Source organism: Microcaecilia unicolor, chromosome 6 (assembly GCF_901765095.1).
Source record: "Microcaecilia unicolor chromosome 6, aMicUni1.1, whole genome shotgun sequence".
NCBI lineage: Eukaryota > Metazoa > Chordata > Amphibia > Gymnophiona > Siphonopidae > Microcaecilia > Microcaecilia unicolor.
The window spans coordinates 33,541,268-33,558,062 of NC_044036.1; the positions used below are offsets into that span (position 1 = coordinate 33,541,268).

Sequence of the window (16,795 nt, forward strand, 5' to 3'; positions counted from 1 at the left end):
GTGGGATGTGCTGAGGTGTCCCATGGTAGTTTGGCCATCAGCGCACACGACTCCCACGTAAAAAAATATATTTTTATTTTTGCTATGGGAGGCGTGTCTAGGGGGCAGAGAGTAGGCGTGCCTTGCACTAATCGACTAACAGGGGTACATTACCGCACACTGCTCAATTAGCACAGGAGTAGCGCAGGAGCCCTTGCCATCTGCTAAAAGGGTGGCTGTGAGGGCTTCCATGGTAATGGCCACATGCTAATTGGGAAATTTGCACATGGCCATTTAAAAAAAAATATGGAAAGTCGGCCATCTTACTACCACGCTAAAAGTGGCCACAGTGCATGAAAAACCCACGTGCTAGCACTTATTAGTATGGCTTGGTAAAAGGACCTCTATGCGCGCAACGTTTCAGAATGCCCGTGGCCACGCCCCCTTTTGAGTTACATGCTAGTAGAGTTAGGCGCCATGCCTTATAGAATAGCGTGCAGCCAGATGTGCTTGCAAATTGTAACTTCAATAATTGGTTAGCATCCAGTTATTGACAGTTAAGGGCTCGTTGCTTAATTAAGTTGGGCGCGCCTCTGGGATGCTCAAAACCGGGCATCATATATAGAATTCAAGGATCTGCTCATCCACATTACTGCACGCTAACTGGTTAACACAGTATTACCATGTGCGCCCTTACCATCTACACAATGGATGGCGGTAATTTTATTTAATGGCCATGCACTAAAAGCAATATTAGCAGATAGCCATTAATACATTAAAAAAAAAAAAGAAAATCACCCGTTTTATGGCTTTAGTAAAAATGGTCTTAGTGCATAGGGAAAACCCACGCAAGGGCGTGCTATGGCCATTTTTTGTCACAGCTTAGTAACAGGACCCCTAAGCCATATGCAGCACCAGAATGAGGTATCCTGGCACCTAGGGCAAGCAGCATGAAATGTACTCTCTGAATGTGACCATTGCAGTCTTGTCCTGGCAAAGCTGGATTGAAAAGTGCTCTCTAAAATATACTGTTGGGGGCAAATTAGTATTGACCCACTCTATTTCAAGCCCTGGCCATGTGCTCTCCATGGGTTTTCTTACTTTCAGAAATTTGCCAACACATACCATGATCCTGTTTAGGCCAGCTTGGTCTTGGTATTACCCTTTTGGACTTGTGGATTGTAATTCTATAAAAATTAGAACATAAAAACATAAGAATTGCCATACTGGGTCAGAACAAGGGTCTGTCTAACCTAGTATTCTGTTTCCAACAGTGGCCAATCCAGGTCACAAGTACCTGGCAAGATCCCCACAAATATCAAGATTCCATGCTGACTACCCCCCCCCCCCCCCATGGATAAATAATGACTTTTTCCAGGTCTACCTTCAAAACAATTTCTAGACTTTTCTTCCAGAAATTTGGCTAAAACTTTTTCTAACCCTACACGAACTGCTTTTACCACTTCCTCTGCTAATGAGTTCCAGAGATTAACTATTCACCCCTTTTACAAAGCCGTCCTAGTGGCTGCCGGTGTGGTAAGGCCGCACAGTTTTGTAAAAGGAGGGGGTGGGTTCTCTGATTTGTTTTGAATGTACTACTTATTAACTTCATGGCATGCCCATAGTCTTTGTAGTTTTTGAAAGAGTAAAAAATTAATTTGCATTTACCTGTTCTGCTCCACTTAGGATTTCTTAGACCATAGATCCAATGAGGGGTAAAACCTGAAAGGCTCAGCCTATCCAGATGACATGAAGCCCATTGGAAACCCTAAGCTGATCACTGTTGTCAGATGCTGTTGACCCAAACCCATTATTAGAAGCTTTTGGGTCTTACGAGCTTTCTTTCCATAAGCACAGAATAGGATAAAGTTATTTTCAAATAAGACCGAAAGTATGATTTGATATGCAAAATTTGTTACCCTCCCAACAGTGTGATGGAATTAATAAAAGAATTATCATAACATTTATATTTACAAAATCTGGGATTTTTTAATATGAACTTCCTTAAAGCCATTTCCCTTAAACATTTAAAGAGTTTAACGGTACAATTTTCCTTTTTTTCCCCCCAAGTTATAAAATAAAAATCCCATTTGAATTTTCTAATGTACAAAAGAGATAAGAGATGAACAATTTGATCACACAATCAGTTTGTTATAGCAAAGTTCATGCCACCACTGTCCCACGAAAGGAGTCTGTTTTATCCAAATCCGTGAACCAGAATTATTTGGCAAATGATTTTTCTTTAAAAAAAAAAAAATGGCACACAGAGAAAACACTTGTCTGCATAGCATCACAGCAGCAAGATAGCGGAGAAAGAAAACAATCTTCCTTTACTTGGCTTTTTAAGTCTCTTGGTTATCTGCACTTCACTTCGTCAATGGAACTTCATGTTCATGTCCACCCATAGCAGTTCTCAAACAGAAAGCAGAATTTTTCTGGTTTAGATGCTCTCACTTTTTCTCTCTGTTTCTCTCTCGTTCTCTTCCTCTGCTTCTGAAGGCCCATTTGGCAACATTTTCTAATTCATAATACAGGGATAAATCGCATAGCTAAATCTTGCCACTTCAAGGTAGGAATCCATATGTGGCATAATTCCCATCTTCTCAACCACCATGAAAACACCCTTCCACCCCACCCCCTAAAAAAAAAAGTTATAAAATTTCAAAAAAGAAAAGACCTAAAACAAATCAAACAATAATTTAAAAAAAAAAAACCCATAAAAATAATAGGTGGTTTATTATAATAATAACAAAAAAGAAAAAAAAAAATCTCCATGACTTAAAATATGCAGACCGAGGCCTACAAGGCTCCAACATAGTGATGCCACTGCTACATATAAATTCTGTGTCATGGCTGAGAGAAGAACAATAATTGCATCACATTATTTTTTTTAAATCCCTTGTACTGAAAGACAATGGCCCCCAAACAACAAATCGTTTAAAAAAAAAAAAGCATAAAAACATTAATGTGAACGTTTTCCATTTGGGATTATCAACAGCTTACATTGCTAGGGCTGCCCGATATTTTAAAAAGTTGTTCTTTTTTTTGTGTGCTGCCTTAGGAATTGCCATTGGGTTCATAAGGTCCCTCAGATACACTTGTACAACCGATCCTCTAGGTAACCATCTCTAGACCAGATTAAGCGAAAGAAAGTGGTGAGAGTCAAAGGCCGGTCAGGTTCCAGAGTTCCTGTCTCCTTGAAGCGCCAGATACTCCATTACGTATGCTATTTCTTAGGTCTGTTGATCTGGGCATAGAGAGGCTCTTTTTTCTGAGAAAGAAAGACATGAAAATAAGCATATGTGTCTTCAAGTATACGTTATTTTAGAGCAATATTTCTCAAGCTTGTCCTGGCGTAACCTCCTGGCCAGTCTTGTTTTCAGGATACCCATTATGGTTGTTCACAAGCATGAACAGTTTGGCTAGTTTTCTTCTTTATTTTTTTTTCTCTGAAAATTTTCCCAATTTTTGGGGTGTTATTTTCAGATAGGGTGTCTTAATTCACTTAGAGGTCCTTTTACCAAACAGCAGTAAAAGGACCCCTGTGCTTGCATTGATAAGCGGGTTTGCTGTGTGCCGAAGTCTCCTTTTACTACCACTGGTAAAAGGACTTAAAAATAAATTGAAATGCTGGTGCTGTAAGTTTAATACTTGCCACGTGGCCATTTCCGGGGGGGGGGGGGGGGGGGAGTCCTTATCACTTCCTATTTGGGAGGCGGTAAGGGCTCCCACGCTAAGCTGGCGGTAACAGGGTACCATAAAGCGTTGCCTGATTACCGCTGGGCAAGCCCCAGCTTTAAAAAATACGTTTTTGGTGCTGGAAAAGCTACACGGTGGGAGTTGGCACTACCACCGTGCTTCAGCGGTAGCTCAATGGTAGGGCTGAATTGACGCACACCAAGTCCACAGTATCCTTACCGCGGCTTGGTAAAAGGGTTCCTTAGTGCACCTTAAATCAATGGAGCACACACTAACCCCTGGATTCTATATATGGCGCCTGAAAATCCGCACAGAAATTGAAGTGCATTCTATAACTTAATTGGTTTACTAGCCAATTAGCACTATTAATAGGATATTAACAAGCAATTATCAACACTAATTGGCATTGAGATTTATGCATACAGTTTGCTAAGTGTATTCTATAATGTGGTGCACCTAAATTCTAAGTCGCATAGTTGAAGGGGGGTTGGCCATGGGGGGGGGGGGGGCATGGGTGTTTCTAAAATCTATGCACATTATTAGAGAATACAGCTGATCTGTGCCTAGTTTAGGCATCAGGATTTACACCAAGTAAAACGTGGCCTAAATGGATGCGACCAAATTTAGGGCCCTGTTTACTAAGCTGCGCTATAGGTGCACCTATGGATGTGTCTAGCGTTAACCTGCGCTAATTTTTAGCGTGAGCTAAAAACGCTAGTGTACCTTAGTAAATAGGGCCCTTAGTCACATGGTGAGTTGCTCACTGTATTCTATATACCTTGTGGAAATTTAAGTCTATTCTATAAAATGTAGGTGTACTTTAGAGCACACACCTAGGCGTCATTTTGTTCTGTGTGAATTTTTCAGGCGCCATATCAAGAATCTAGCCCTAAGTGTCCCCTACTAAACAAATGCATGAGACTAAGTTGATCAGTGGATATTAGATCAATTTGGTGCACACCAAAACTTTTGAGGCGCATTAATAAACCAAATGCACACGGTTCAAGTTTCAAGGTTCAAAGTCCAGTTTAGTTGATACACTGCCTACATAATAAAAGTTTAAAGGGTAGTTATGCAGCCGGTGGTAGTGAGTGTTTTTTTTAGCTACCTCCAGCATTGTCCCTGGATATTCAATGCCAAGCCATGTCTGGGCACCAGCACTGAATATCTGGGTTTATGAGACCAGCTATATATCTGGACCAACAATATATCCTTTTACTAAAGGGTTGTGGGCATGCGCCACTCTGAAACTACGGCTAGGCAACTGCAGGAGCCTGGCGTTAGTTCCCACCCCAGTGCGTGCCACTTCCGGTGCTACAAAAAATATTTTCAATTTTGTAGCGCCAGTGATTATCCAGCAGTAATCGGGTAGCACCGCATGCAGACTGGTTACCGCTGGGTTAGCCCTTACTGCCACCTCAATGGGTGGTGGTAAGTGCTCCCCCCTCCAAAAAAATGGCAAAAACATTGGAAGCAAAAACAATTTGAAAGGAAATTATAAATTGCACAGTTCATTCTTTATATGGACCAGTGATGAAGTATGATATTTAAGTTCTACATACTGAAGGGCAATTGAGACCTGAAAATCCTTGATGGTCCCTCAAAAAATTGTTTTAGTTAATTGATATTTGTATGGTGTTGGAATAATTTAAATATGATCTATAGAACAAGGAAAAAGCATATATTTGCATATTCTGCCTTAATTACATGCAAATCTATCTTCTGCATATTAATTGTGGCCATCCTGAAGACCAGACTGGCTATGAGTTGCTCGGAGACAAGTTTGAGAAATCCTGTTCTAGTACATTTTCATGCAGATGGCTGTGGTCCACAAGTAAAAGACTGAAGTAATGGAGGAGGGGGACAGTTTTTCCATGCATCATTACTATTAGACTGTATTTAAAGATGTTACATTCTGAAAGGATTCTTGGCTCTGCTTTTAGTATTACATCAAAGAGTTAATCACAAACTGAGAGCAAGGCTAAATCCAATAATCCACACCGTATTTCATGCATTGCCTGCAGAGGCAGAAAGGGGCCCTTTTACTAAGTGCGTTAGTTTTGACACTTACCACACATTCAACACAAAAATTAGCTGGAATGACAGCACAGGAAAGGTGGTGCAGGTCCACTCATATATACATAAATAAATCATTGGTGCAGTAACGAACCACCCCCCACAGCCTCCTCAATAACCGATCTCCCTACACAACTGCTCCAAACCCTCCCCCCCCCCCCCGATTAGGCCCCTCTAATAAACTCCCTGACCATCCAAGACAAATCCTATCCCAGAACAAGTCCCCCTGATTCCCCCCTAAATCAAGCCCCTACCTCCCAACACACCCGATCCCCATGATTAAGCCCCGATCGCAAAATCAAGCTCATGTAAGTCACCTTACTTTCTAATTCTTCCTACTTACTTACTCATCTATATGTTACAATTTTGCCTTACCCTTCACTACCAATTATAATGTTCTATTACATATTGTGTAGTCATTGCAAGCAGCATACCATGCCATACTTTGTATTGTTACTTGAATATTTTTACTGCTCTAATTGCCTACTGCTCATATTTGATCTATTTTTACTGTACACCGCCTTGAGTGAATTCCTTCAAAAAGGCGGTAAATAAATCCTAATAAATAAATGACTTCCAACACACCCAATCCTCTTGATCAAGCCACCTGACCCCACAACCGATCCCTTCAATCATGCCCCATGATCTCCCACCCCAATACAGGGGGCTATTTGTACTCAAACCCCACATCTTTTTAAAAACCCCACCCTTCCAACCAAATTATTCATCCCCCTGGGACTTTCTGAGTGGACAACATTCGTGGAGCAGTGGGTCCCAGGTGGCAGTGATCCCTCTTTACTGCCACCCGGGTTGGCACCTGAACCCCAAATGGTGCCCATGACCCCTAGTGGTAGTCTCGCAGTATTACTGCAAGGGGAGTTACTCTCCATATATGGAAAGATGACCTGGTTGCTCACAGGAGAGAGATTTCGGCCACCCAGGACCCACTAATACTGTCTCCCAGGTAAGTTCCAGGGCGGATTGCGGAGGAGGGGAAGAGTTGGACTAGCGGGGTGCGTGATTTGGTCAGAGGGATGGAGTTTCCAGCAGGAGGAGGTGTTTATTGGGGTGTTGGAATTGTGATGATGGTTCAAGTATGTTGGAATAATGTATTGTATTTTACATGCATTGTCTGTCACCAATTTTTTCTCTGTGATTACTCTGTGACCTCTGATGTGAATTGTCTAGAGAGGTCACACCCATGCAACTTCCTGTGGGTGTGATTAGGCACAGCACATGGAGCTCATGGTCTCTCCTAACCTGAGGATCTATGGTGTGAGCATCCATTACCATCTAAACACATGGAAAGAGCTGATAATCCAAATGTATAGTATTATGTATATATAAGCCTGTCTGAATATAAATCTAACTACAAACTGTGAGTAAACAGATGTTTTGTTACTTCAACTTTAAAGTGACTCAGCAGTGAATTATTCTGGGGTGTATGTGAGAGAGATGAAGAAAAGAAATTAACATTTCTAAAGCTGAAGCTGTGTGTATAAAAATCTGCTAATTATTTACTACAAATAATCCAACAAAAGGGTTATGGGCCCAGCCCAGGAATTGAAAAAGGGAGAAATATTACCAGGCAGTGAAAAAGCCAAATTTTTCTCTTAAGTTTTAAAAGAAAGATTCAGTCTGTCTCTCTCTCCCCCCACACACCAAACAGGCTAAGAAATGGCTGAGGGAGGAAATTCACCATTTTTCTACTCTCTCAAGGTGCCTAAATTAACTGAATTTAATTATCAGCAGTGGGAACTAAGATTCAGATGTCTCCTTCAAGCAAAGAAATTAAGTATATGTTTAGACCAAAACCCAAAACAGAACAGCTGAAAATATGGCTGAATGGGACAATGCAAACTATTATGTGAAGTGCATGTTTTTGGAAGCTCTCTCAGAGAAACAAGCCATATTGCTGGAAGCAAAGGATACAGCAAGTGAAATTTTATATAAACTAAGAACTATGTATGCAACTACATATGCAAAACAGCAACCAATTTGGTTAGCAGAGTTGAATGAAACCAAATTAAGGGATAAAAGTAAATGTAATGATCACATTATGCATCTTATGTCTTCATTTCAAAAGTTAGAACTTTCTGGAATTCCCATGTGTGATGCATTGAAAAGAGCATTTCTTTTTACCTCACTATCAAAGAAGTTTGATGTTTTTAGGTCTGTAAATGAAGCCATTGAAGGGCAATCTTTTGAACAGGCAGCATCAAAACTGAGGCAGGAATGCATAATTAATGATTCTGAGGAGATATGTTCTCAAAGACAGTCAGAGAGAAATGAAACAAATTTCTTGGCAAAGAATAGAGGAAGGCGGAGCTATGGGAAAACTCCACCCAAGGGCAAGCTGATTTGCTATTCATGTGGAAAGGAGGGACATGTATCTAAATGGTGTAAGGAAACACAAAACACCCCCTCTAGCTCACCTAAGCCAATGGAACAAAAGAATTTTCCAAGCAATGATAAACATAAGAGCTTTCTAATGGTAGAAAAATCTTTGACTATGGTAAATAATAATTCAAATGAAAGTACTTGGATTTTGGATTCGGGGAGCACATGCCATTTAACCAATTGTAAGGATTTCTTTCAGGAAATGAGTCCAGAAGAAGATGTTCTTCATACTGCAAACGCAGGGACTACTCAGATCCAAGCAAAAGGCATTGGATTCTTAAAATGCAAAGTGTCTAATGAAGTTAAAGAAATTCCTGTAAGTGATGTCTTGTATATTCCCCAAGCAGTTTGCAATATGCTTAGTGTATCTACATTAGATAAGAAGGGATTTGCGATTCATTTTGAAAACAATAAGTGCACAATCTCTAAAAATGATGAAGTGTATGCTGAAGCTTTTATGCATAATGATGTTTATAAACTGAGCATTTCAGGTGAAGCCTCACATATGGCGCAAGTAAGGAAGAATGATGGTAAATGTAGTCTGGAAATCTGGCACCGCCGCCTGGGACATCGTGATTTTAAGGTGATCCAGGATCTTCACAGTGGGCAACTAGCCACAGGCATTCAGATAAGTGCAGATACTGGTAAAATGGAGAAATGCATAGACTGTTACTCAAAAAGGTGTGAGACCCTCATTTCCTGCATACACAGGAAATAGGAGTAATAAAGTACTGGACTTAATACACAGTGACTTATGTGGACCGTTTAATATCCCATCATTGGGAAATAACAGATTTGTGCTAATATTCTTGGATGATTTCTCTAGATATTGTGTGGCCTATTTGCTGAAAGAAAAAAGTCAAGTCACAGACATGCTGAAGAAATACGTAGCCATGGTGAGCAATAAATTTGAAAGAAAACCAAAGGTTCTTCAGACCGACAATGGTGGTGAGTTCACTTCACAAAGCATGCGCACATTTCTAGAACAAGAAGGCATTCAGCATATCACAACAGTAGTTTATACACCAGAGCAAAATTCTGTTGCAGAGAGAAAATTTAGGTCACTTGTGGAAATGACCAGATGTATGCTGTCAGATAGCAATCTCCCTAAAAGACTATGGGGGGAAGCCATTCTCACAGCAGTGTACCTACAAAACAGAATGCCAACTAAAGGCGCTGAGCGCACACCACATGAGACATGGCATGGTAGGAAGCCAAACCTGTCACACATAAGAACATTTGGAAGTACAGCATATGCTCATGTACCAAAGCAAAGAAGGCATAAGCTGGATTCCACAACAGAAAGGGGCATTTTAGTTGGCTATGCTCCAGGACACAAAGGATATAGAATTTTGAATCTGAAAACTGGCATTGTTGGCATAAGACATGTCACATATTTTGATGAAAACAAAAGGGTTGATAAAGGCTGGATTATCCCAGATGAGCCTTATCATCCAGAATATGAAACTAGAACCATAATAGACATGCCAGTGTATATAAATGCCATACCAAGGCAGATGTCTGAAAGCAACTCATCTGTATCTAACGAGGAACAGGCAGAGGAAGCAGACACAGAAAGGATCATCGCAGGAGACAGTACAGTTGGAGAAGGGGAATCAATTGGAGAAGGACTCTCAGATTTAGAGGATGCGGAAAGGTCAGACCAACCTGTTGTCAGACGCTCATCCAGGGAAAACAAAGGTGTTCCACCCCCAAGACTGTCTTACCTAACAAAGTCAGCAGAAGCTCAAGAGCCCTTAACATGGGATGAGATTGAGAAAATGCCAGCAGAAGAAGCTGCTGAATGGCGTAAAGCTGCACAAGAAGAAATTGATGCATTGCATAAAAATAAGACTTGGATTCTTACAAAATTACCTCCTGGCAAGAAAGCTATAGGATGCAAATGGGTATTCAAGTTAAAAAGGAATGCACAAGGAAAAGTGGAAAGGTATAAAGCCAGATTAGTCGCAAAGGGATATCTTCAAAAATATGGAGAAGATTTTGATGAAGTGTTTGCACCTGTAGTGAAACACACGACAATTAGAACACTTCTGAGCATTGCAGTCTCAAAAGGCATGCAAGTCAACCACATTGATGTAAAAACAGCATTTCTTCATGGAGATATAACTGAAGACTTGTACATGGAACAGCCAACAGGTTTCATAAATACAAAACAAAGACAGCTAGTGTGTAAATTAAACAAAGGTCTTTATGGATTAAAGCAAAGTGCAAAATGTTGGAATGACAAATTGCATGAAATATTGACAAATTTAGGATTTAAGCAAGGTGAAGCAGATAAATGCTTGTACACTAGGTGCAGAAATGGACAATATGCATACATTTTAGCTTTTGTTGATGATCTGCTCATTGCAAGCGAAAGTGAGCAAGAGTACAAGGACATTGTAAAATATTTAAACCTGAATGTTGAGATAAAAGAACTTGGTAATGTGTCATACTATCTTGGTATAGAAATTGAGAAACAAAATGATGGTTCTTATCTTCTAAGCCAGAAGCAGAAAATAAATGAGATTATTGAAAGTTTAGGTATGCAAGATGCCCAAGTTGTAAGCACTCCCATGATCACTGATTTTCTGAAGGATGAAACAGTAAGAGAACCTTTACCAGATAACATCCAATATAGATCAGCCATAGGTAAGCTTTTATATCTGACTACCACATACAGGGCTGATATAGCAAATGCAGTAGGAATTTTGAGCAGAAGGGTCAGCTCACCTACCAAATCAGATTGGACTGCAGTTAAAAGGATGGTAAGGTATTTAAAAGGTACCATTGATTGTAAATTAAAGATTTCAGCCAATAGTAATCCAAAACTAATATGTTACTGTGATTCAGATTGGGCAGGGGATCATTCTGATTATAAATCCACAAGTGGATATGTGTTTATGTATGGAAATGTACAAATTTCTTGGGCCAGTCATAAACAAAGTATTGTGAGTCTGTCTTCTACAGAAGCTGAATATGTGGCTGTATCAGAAGCATGCAGAGAACTGATGTGGATTGAAAAACTTTTGCTGGATTTTGGAATAGCTGAACAGAGACCAATCCAGATAATGGAAGATAATCAGAGCTGCATCAGACTGTCACAGAATGACAAGGTTCAGTCACGCACCAAGCACATCGCAACGAAATATCACAACGTGCGAGAGCTGGCGAAAGAAGGGGTCATCAGTCTAGACTATTGTCACACCAGTGAGATGACAGCTGACATCATGACCAAACCGTTACCCAGAGAACGTTTTGAGAATCTGCGAATAAAGCTTGGACTTTGTATGAATTAATAATTGCATGACAGTTATGCATGAGAAGGGGTTTGTTGGAATAATGTATTGTATTTTACATGCATTGTCTGTCACCAATTTTTTCTCTGTGATTACTCTGTGACCTCTGATGTGAATTGTCTAGAGAGGTCACACCCATGCAACTTCCTGTGGGTGTGATTAGGCACAGCACATGGAGCTCATGGTCTCTCCTAACCTGAGGATCTATGGTGTGAGCATCCATTACCATCTAAACACATGGAAAGAGCTGATAATCCAAATGTATAGTATTATGTATATATAAGCCTGTCTGAATATAAATCTAACTACAAACTGTGAGTAAACAGATGTTTTGTTACTTCAACTTTAAAGTGACTCAGCAGTGAATTATTCTGGGGTGTATGTGAGAGAGATGAAGAAAAGAAATTAACATTTCTAAAGCTGAAGCTGTGTGTATAAAAATCTGCTAATTATTTACTACAAATAATCCAACAAAGTATCTGTCAGGAGACTCAGGGTTATGGTGGGCACTGGCATTCTGTCTGGGGGGGGGGGGGGTGGAGTCTGTGTTGGGGGGTTTGGATCTGATCAAGGGGAGGGTCAGGGGGCTTGATCGAGGTGATCAGCTTTGTCGAGGGGAGGGGGCCGGGGAGTTGACCAGGCGTTTGGATTGTGTCAAGGGAAGGAATAGGGGGGATATGCTGTGCTACTGACTACTGTAAGCACAGCTGTACTTACTGCCTCCTCTCAGCAGTCATGACAACTAATTCACAGTACGAACCCATGCGGTAGTTGTCACAGCCGGAAACACCCCACCCACTCATGTTAGGCCCAGATCCCACCCTCTTCTGTGTTAAACAGCTAACTTGGAGACTTTACTGCAGCAACTGCCTTTTTAATACAGGAGACAGTGGTGTAGGTCTCCGCTACTGTCTACAACATGGCAGGGGCATAGCCAGACCTCGTGATGGGAGGGGGCCAGAGCCCGAGGTGGGGGGGGGGGGGCACATTTTGGTCTGACTCCCTGCCGCCTCGCCCCGCTGCTCCCCCTGCTGTCCTGCCGCTTCCTACCCACTGCTGAAGCAAATACCTTGGTCCCCAACCCCCCCCCCCCAGCTGAAGCATTATCCAGCGCTGGTCTCCGGTGCCGCCGTGTTCCCTGACCTGCTCTGTCTGCCCCCTCATGTCCTGCACGCTCCTTTTAGTGAAATTGAGCATGGGGACCCCCGCCAGCAAAACCAGGGGCCCACAGAAAATTTGGGGGGCCCTGGATCCTGAGGCCCCACATAGCTACGCCACTGCAGCATGGTAAACCCTGTATTAGCTGCTTAACACAGCTTAGAAAAAGGGGCCCAACATCTCTTAAAGTTACTCATTGACAATGATACACATATAAAAAGCAGTTTTATACATGTAAATTGCAAGATAGATAGATGGCAGCATGCACTGATTTAGAGGCGGTGTGTTCTAGCTGGATTTCTCTGCTGTTTATTCTTTATTTTAAAATAGAACATGTATATCTCAGAAGTTTTATTACTTGGCATTTTCTACTAGCTTGAAGTCATGCATAAACCCTGACTAGCTTCTCCTTTGGACCTAAGGCTTGGAGAAGTGCTTACGGATGGAAGGGAAACTGCTCACTGCTCTAACATTCAAAACCACCTCTTGGGACAAAGTTTGAATTTTGGAGAATGACTGCTTACTACTACTACTACTTACTTAGCATTTCTATAGCGCTGCCAGGGTTACGCAGCGCTGTACAAGTTTAAACACGGGGAGGGACAGTCCCTGCTCAAGAGAGCTTACAATCTAACGGTAACAGACTACGTAGTCAGTGTAGGTAACAGGAATGGGGAAGGTGGTTAGGCGCCAAAAGCAAGGGAGAAGAGATGGGCCTTGAGTAAGGACTTGAAAATGGGCAGGGAGGGCGCATGGCGTAAGGGCTCAGGAAGTCTGTTCCAGGCATAAGGTGCTGCGAGGCAGAAGGGGCGGAGTCTGGAGTTAGCGGTGGTGGAGAAGGGTACAGATAGGAATGATTTGTCCTGAGAGCGGAGGTTACGGGTGGGAACATACGGGGAGAGGAGGGTAGAGAGGTAATGGGGGGCAGCAGATTGAGTGCACTTGAAGGTCAATAGGAGAAGCTTGAACTGTATACGGTAGTGGATTGAGTGCTTATGTTCTCAAACATGCAAGCTTGCAAAATTTGTCACTTATACACACATAAGTTGTAAAATCATGTCTTGCAAGTGTATTTAGCAATATTTTACATATAAATTCCCTAATATTTCTGCCCTCTTTTTGACTGTGTTCATTTGTAATGTTGCATTTTTTATTATGCAGTGTGATTCTTCAGGAGCCCTCGACGTAACAGCTCTGTGCTTGCGAACAATGTGCAGGACGTGTGAAACAGAAGGAAGCCTTTTGCGAGAAGAAGAGGACCTCCGCTGGCAGGGGTTGGGGTCCCCTGCCAGCAAAGGTAGGCGACGGCGGGTTGGCGGCGGGAGGGGGGGTCGAGAGGGTCGGCGGCAGGGGGGGGGGGCAAAGTCGGCAATGGCAGGGGGGGGGCTAAAATGTGCCCCCTCACCTCGGGCTCTGGACCCCCCTCCCGCCGAAGTCTGGCTATGCCCCTGGGGCAGAGTCAGCATTTGGCTGGTTAAGTGCAGATATTCAGCTTTTACCTGGCCAGGTTAACCACATAAATGGGACCGCATAAAAATCAGTCCTATTTTTATGTGGTAACCCATAGCTGGTTAAGGGGTCCTTTTACTAAGGTGCGCCAAACAATGGCCTACGCTGTTGTAGACACGTGTATGGGACGTGCGCAGGTCTATTTTTCTGCATGCCTGCAAAAAATGCCCTTTTTTTGGTCGAAAATGGATGTGCGGCAAAATGAAAATTGGTGCTCGTCAATTTTGGGCCTGAGACCTTAATGCCACCCATTCATTTAGCGGTAAGGTATCACGCATTAACTGGGCGGTAATCATCAGTGTGCGTACAATGCCGATTACCACACGGTTAGCACTGCTTGCCGGAAAATAAAATATATTTTCCGGCATGCGTACTGGACAAAAAAAAATCAAATTACCGCCCAGGCCACGCGGTAACCGGGTGGTAGTTCTGAATTGGCACGCGTTGGGCACACGTAGTCACCTACGTGGCTTAGTAAAAGGGCCCCTAAGTGCTGAATAATAAGTGCTGTGCGTTAGCCGGCTCCGCAAAAAAGAAAAAGAATATTTAATGCCCAAGCCTGGACATAGCCCAGCATTAAATATCCAGGAATAACGCTGGCAGTGGTCAGCAAAACGCTCACTACCATCGGCTGAATATTTACCCTATCTGTTTAATTGGAAGCTGGGCTAGGTGAATATAAGAACACTAGTAAAAGAGGCCCATTTCCAACAGAAAGGAAACGGGCGCTAGCAAGGTTCCAGGGGCCCCTCCCTACCTCCGTGTTCCAGGCCCTTCCGCAAACAGGAAATGAGGGCGGGACCAGAGGAACAGCTGAAACAGAAGTGAAAACAAAGGCAGTCTGAAGCGGCGTCTGTGCGTGCTGGACTTCACTGTTGCCGGCAGAGCAGGAGGTAAAACGTTTTAAACAACAGCTGGCACTTAGGAAGGGCTGGGGCACCCACACACGTCCTCCTTGCACAGAAAGAGAGAGGGAGGGAGGCGCTGGGTGGCGGAAATCGGAGAGGGGGGCGTGGAACTCGGACAGGAGTGGGGCCGTCGGACTGGAGTGAGCCCGTGGAACTCGGACGGACGGGAGTGGAAGGAGGGAGGGAGGTAGGGGGGTCATGGAACTCGGGGGGGGGGGGAGGGGTGATTGTTTACTTACCTCCGGTGGCTGCTGCTGGGGTCCCTTCCCTCTCACTTCCCATTGGTCCGCCCTGTGATGTCATCCCCAGGGCTGATCAATGGGAACTGTGTTACGAACCCAGGCATCCAGACGGAGGAGCAAATTATTATATAGGATAAGAATCGCCATTCTGGGTCACGCCAATGGTCTCTCTAGCCCAGTATCCTGCTTCTAACAGTGGCTAATCCAGGTCTTAAACACTTAGCAGAAACCCAAATAGTAGCAACATTCCATGCTACCAATCCCAGGACAAGCAGTGGGTTTCCATGTGTGTCACAATATAGCAGACTATGGAATTTTCCTCCATGAACTTGTCCAAACCTTTTTAAACGCAGATATGTTAAACGCTGTTACTACATCCCATGGCAATGAGTTCCAGAGCTTAACGATTCATTGAGTGAAAAAGTATTTCATCCTATTTGTTTTAGAGGTGTTTCTATGTAACTTCACTGAATGTCCCCTAGCCTTTGTACTCATTCTACACCACTTAGAAGTTTGTAGACCTCAATCATATCTCCTCTCAGCTAACCTATTTCGTCTTTCCTCATATGAGAGGAGTTCCATCTCCTTCATTATTTTGGTTGCTCTTCTTTGAACCTTTTCTTCCGCTATATCTTTTTTGAGATACGGCGACCAGAACTGAACGCAATACTCAAGGTGAGGTCGCACCACGAGGCGATACAGAGGAATTCTAGTATTCTCAGTCTTATTTACAATCCTTTTCCTAATAATTCCTAGCATCCTATTTGCTTTTTTTTGGCCACTGCCACACACTGGGCAGAAGATTTCAGTGCATTGTCTACAACACCTAGATCTTTTTCTTGGGTGCTGACCCCCAAGGTGGACCCTAGCATAAGTTAACTATGATTCAGATTATTCTTTCTAACCTGTATCACTTTGCATTTGCCCACATTAAATTTCATCTAACATAGTAACATAGTAGATGACGGCAGAAAAAAGACCTGCACGGTCCATCCAGTCTGCCCAACAAGATAAAATCATATGTGCTACTTTTTGTGTATACCTTACTTTGATTTGTACCTGTCCTCTTCAGGGCACAGACCGTAGAAGTCTGCCCAGCACTATCCCCGCCTCCCAACCACCAGCTCTGGCACAGACCGTATAAGTCTGCCCAGCACTATCCCCGCCTCCCAACCACCAGCCCCGCCTCCCACTACCGGCTCTGGCACAGACCGTAGAAGTCTGCCACTTGGATGCCCAGTCTTCCAATTTCCTAAGGTCTTCCTGCAATTTTTCAGTCTGCATGTGTTTTAACAACCTTGAACAGTTTTGCGTCATCTGCAAAATTAATCATCTCACTCCCGATTTCTAGATCATTTATAAATATGTTAAATAGCACTGGTCCCAGTTCCGATCCCTGCGGCACTGCACTATTCACCCTCCTCCACTGAAAATAATGGCCATTTAACCCTACCCTCTGTTTTCTGTACAATAACCAATTCCTAATCCGCAAGAGAACATTGCATCCTATCTCAAGACTCTTCAA

The 16,795-nt window shown here is 42.8% G+C and overlaps 1 protein-coding gene across 1 annotated transcript in view; it reads right to left on the bottom strand.

Annotated features, from left to right (window-relative positions):
• Positions 1 to 2,754: 2,754 nt before the first annotated feature.
• The window catches only part of LOC115472873 (disabled homolog 1-like), a 610,553-nt gene continuing 596,512 nt past the window's right edge, over positions 2,755 to 16,795 (bottom strand). The window contains exon 16 of the mRNA XM_030207355.1: positions 2,755 to 3,250. Within this exon, the coding sequence (XP_030063215.1) occupies positions 3,206 to 3,250 (45 nt within the window). The 3' untranslated portion in view covers positions 2,755 to 3,205. The remainder of the gene's footprint in view (positions 3,251 to 16,795) is intronic.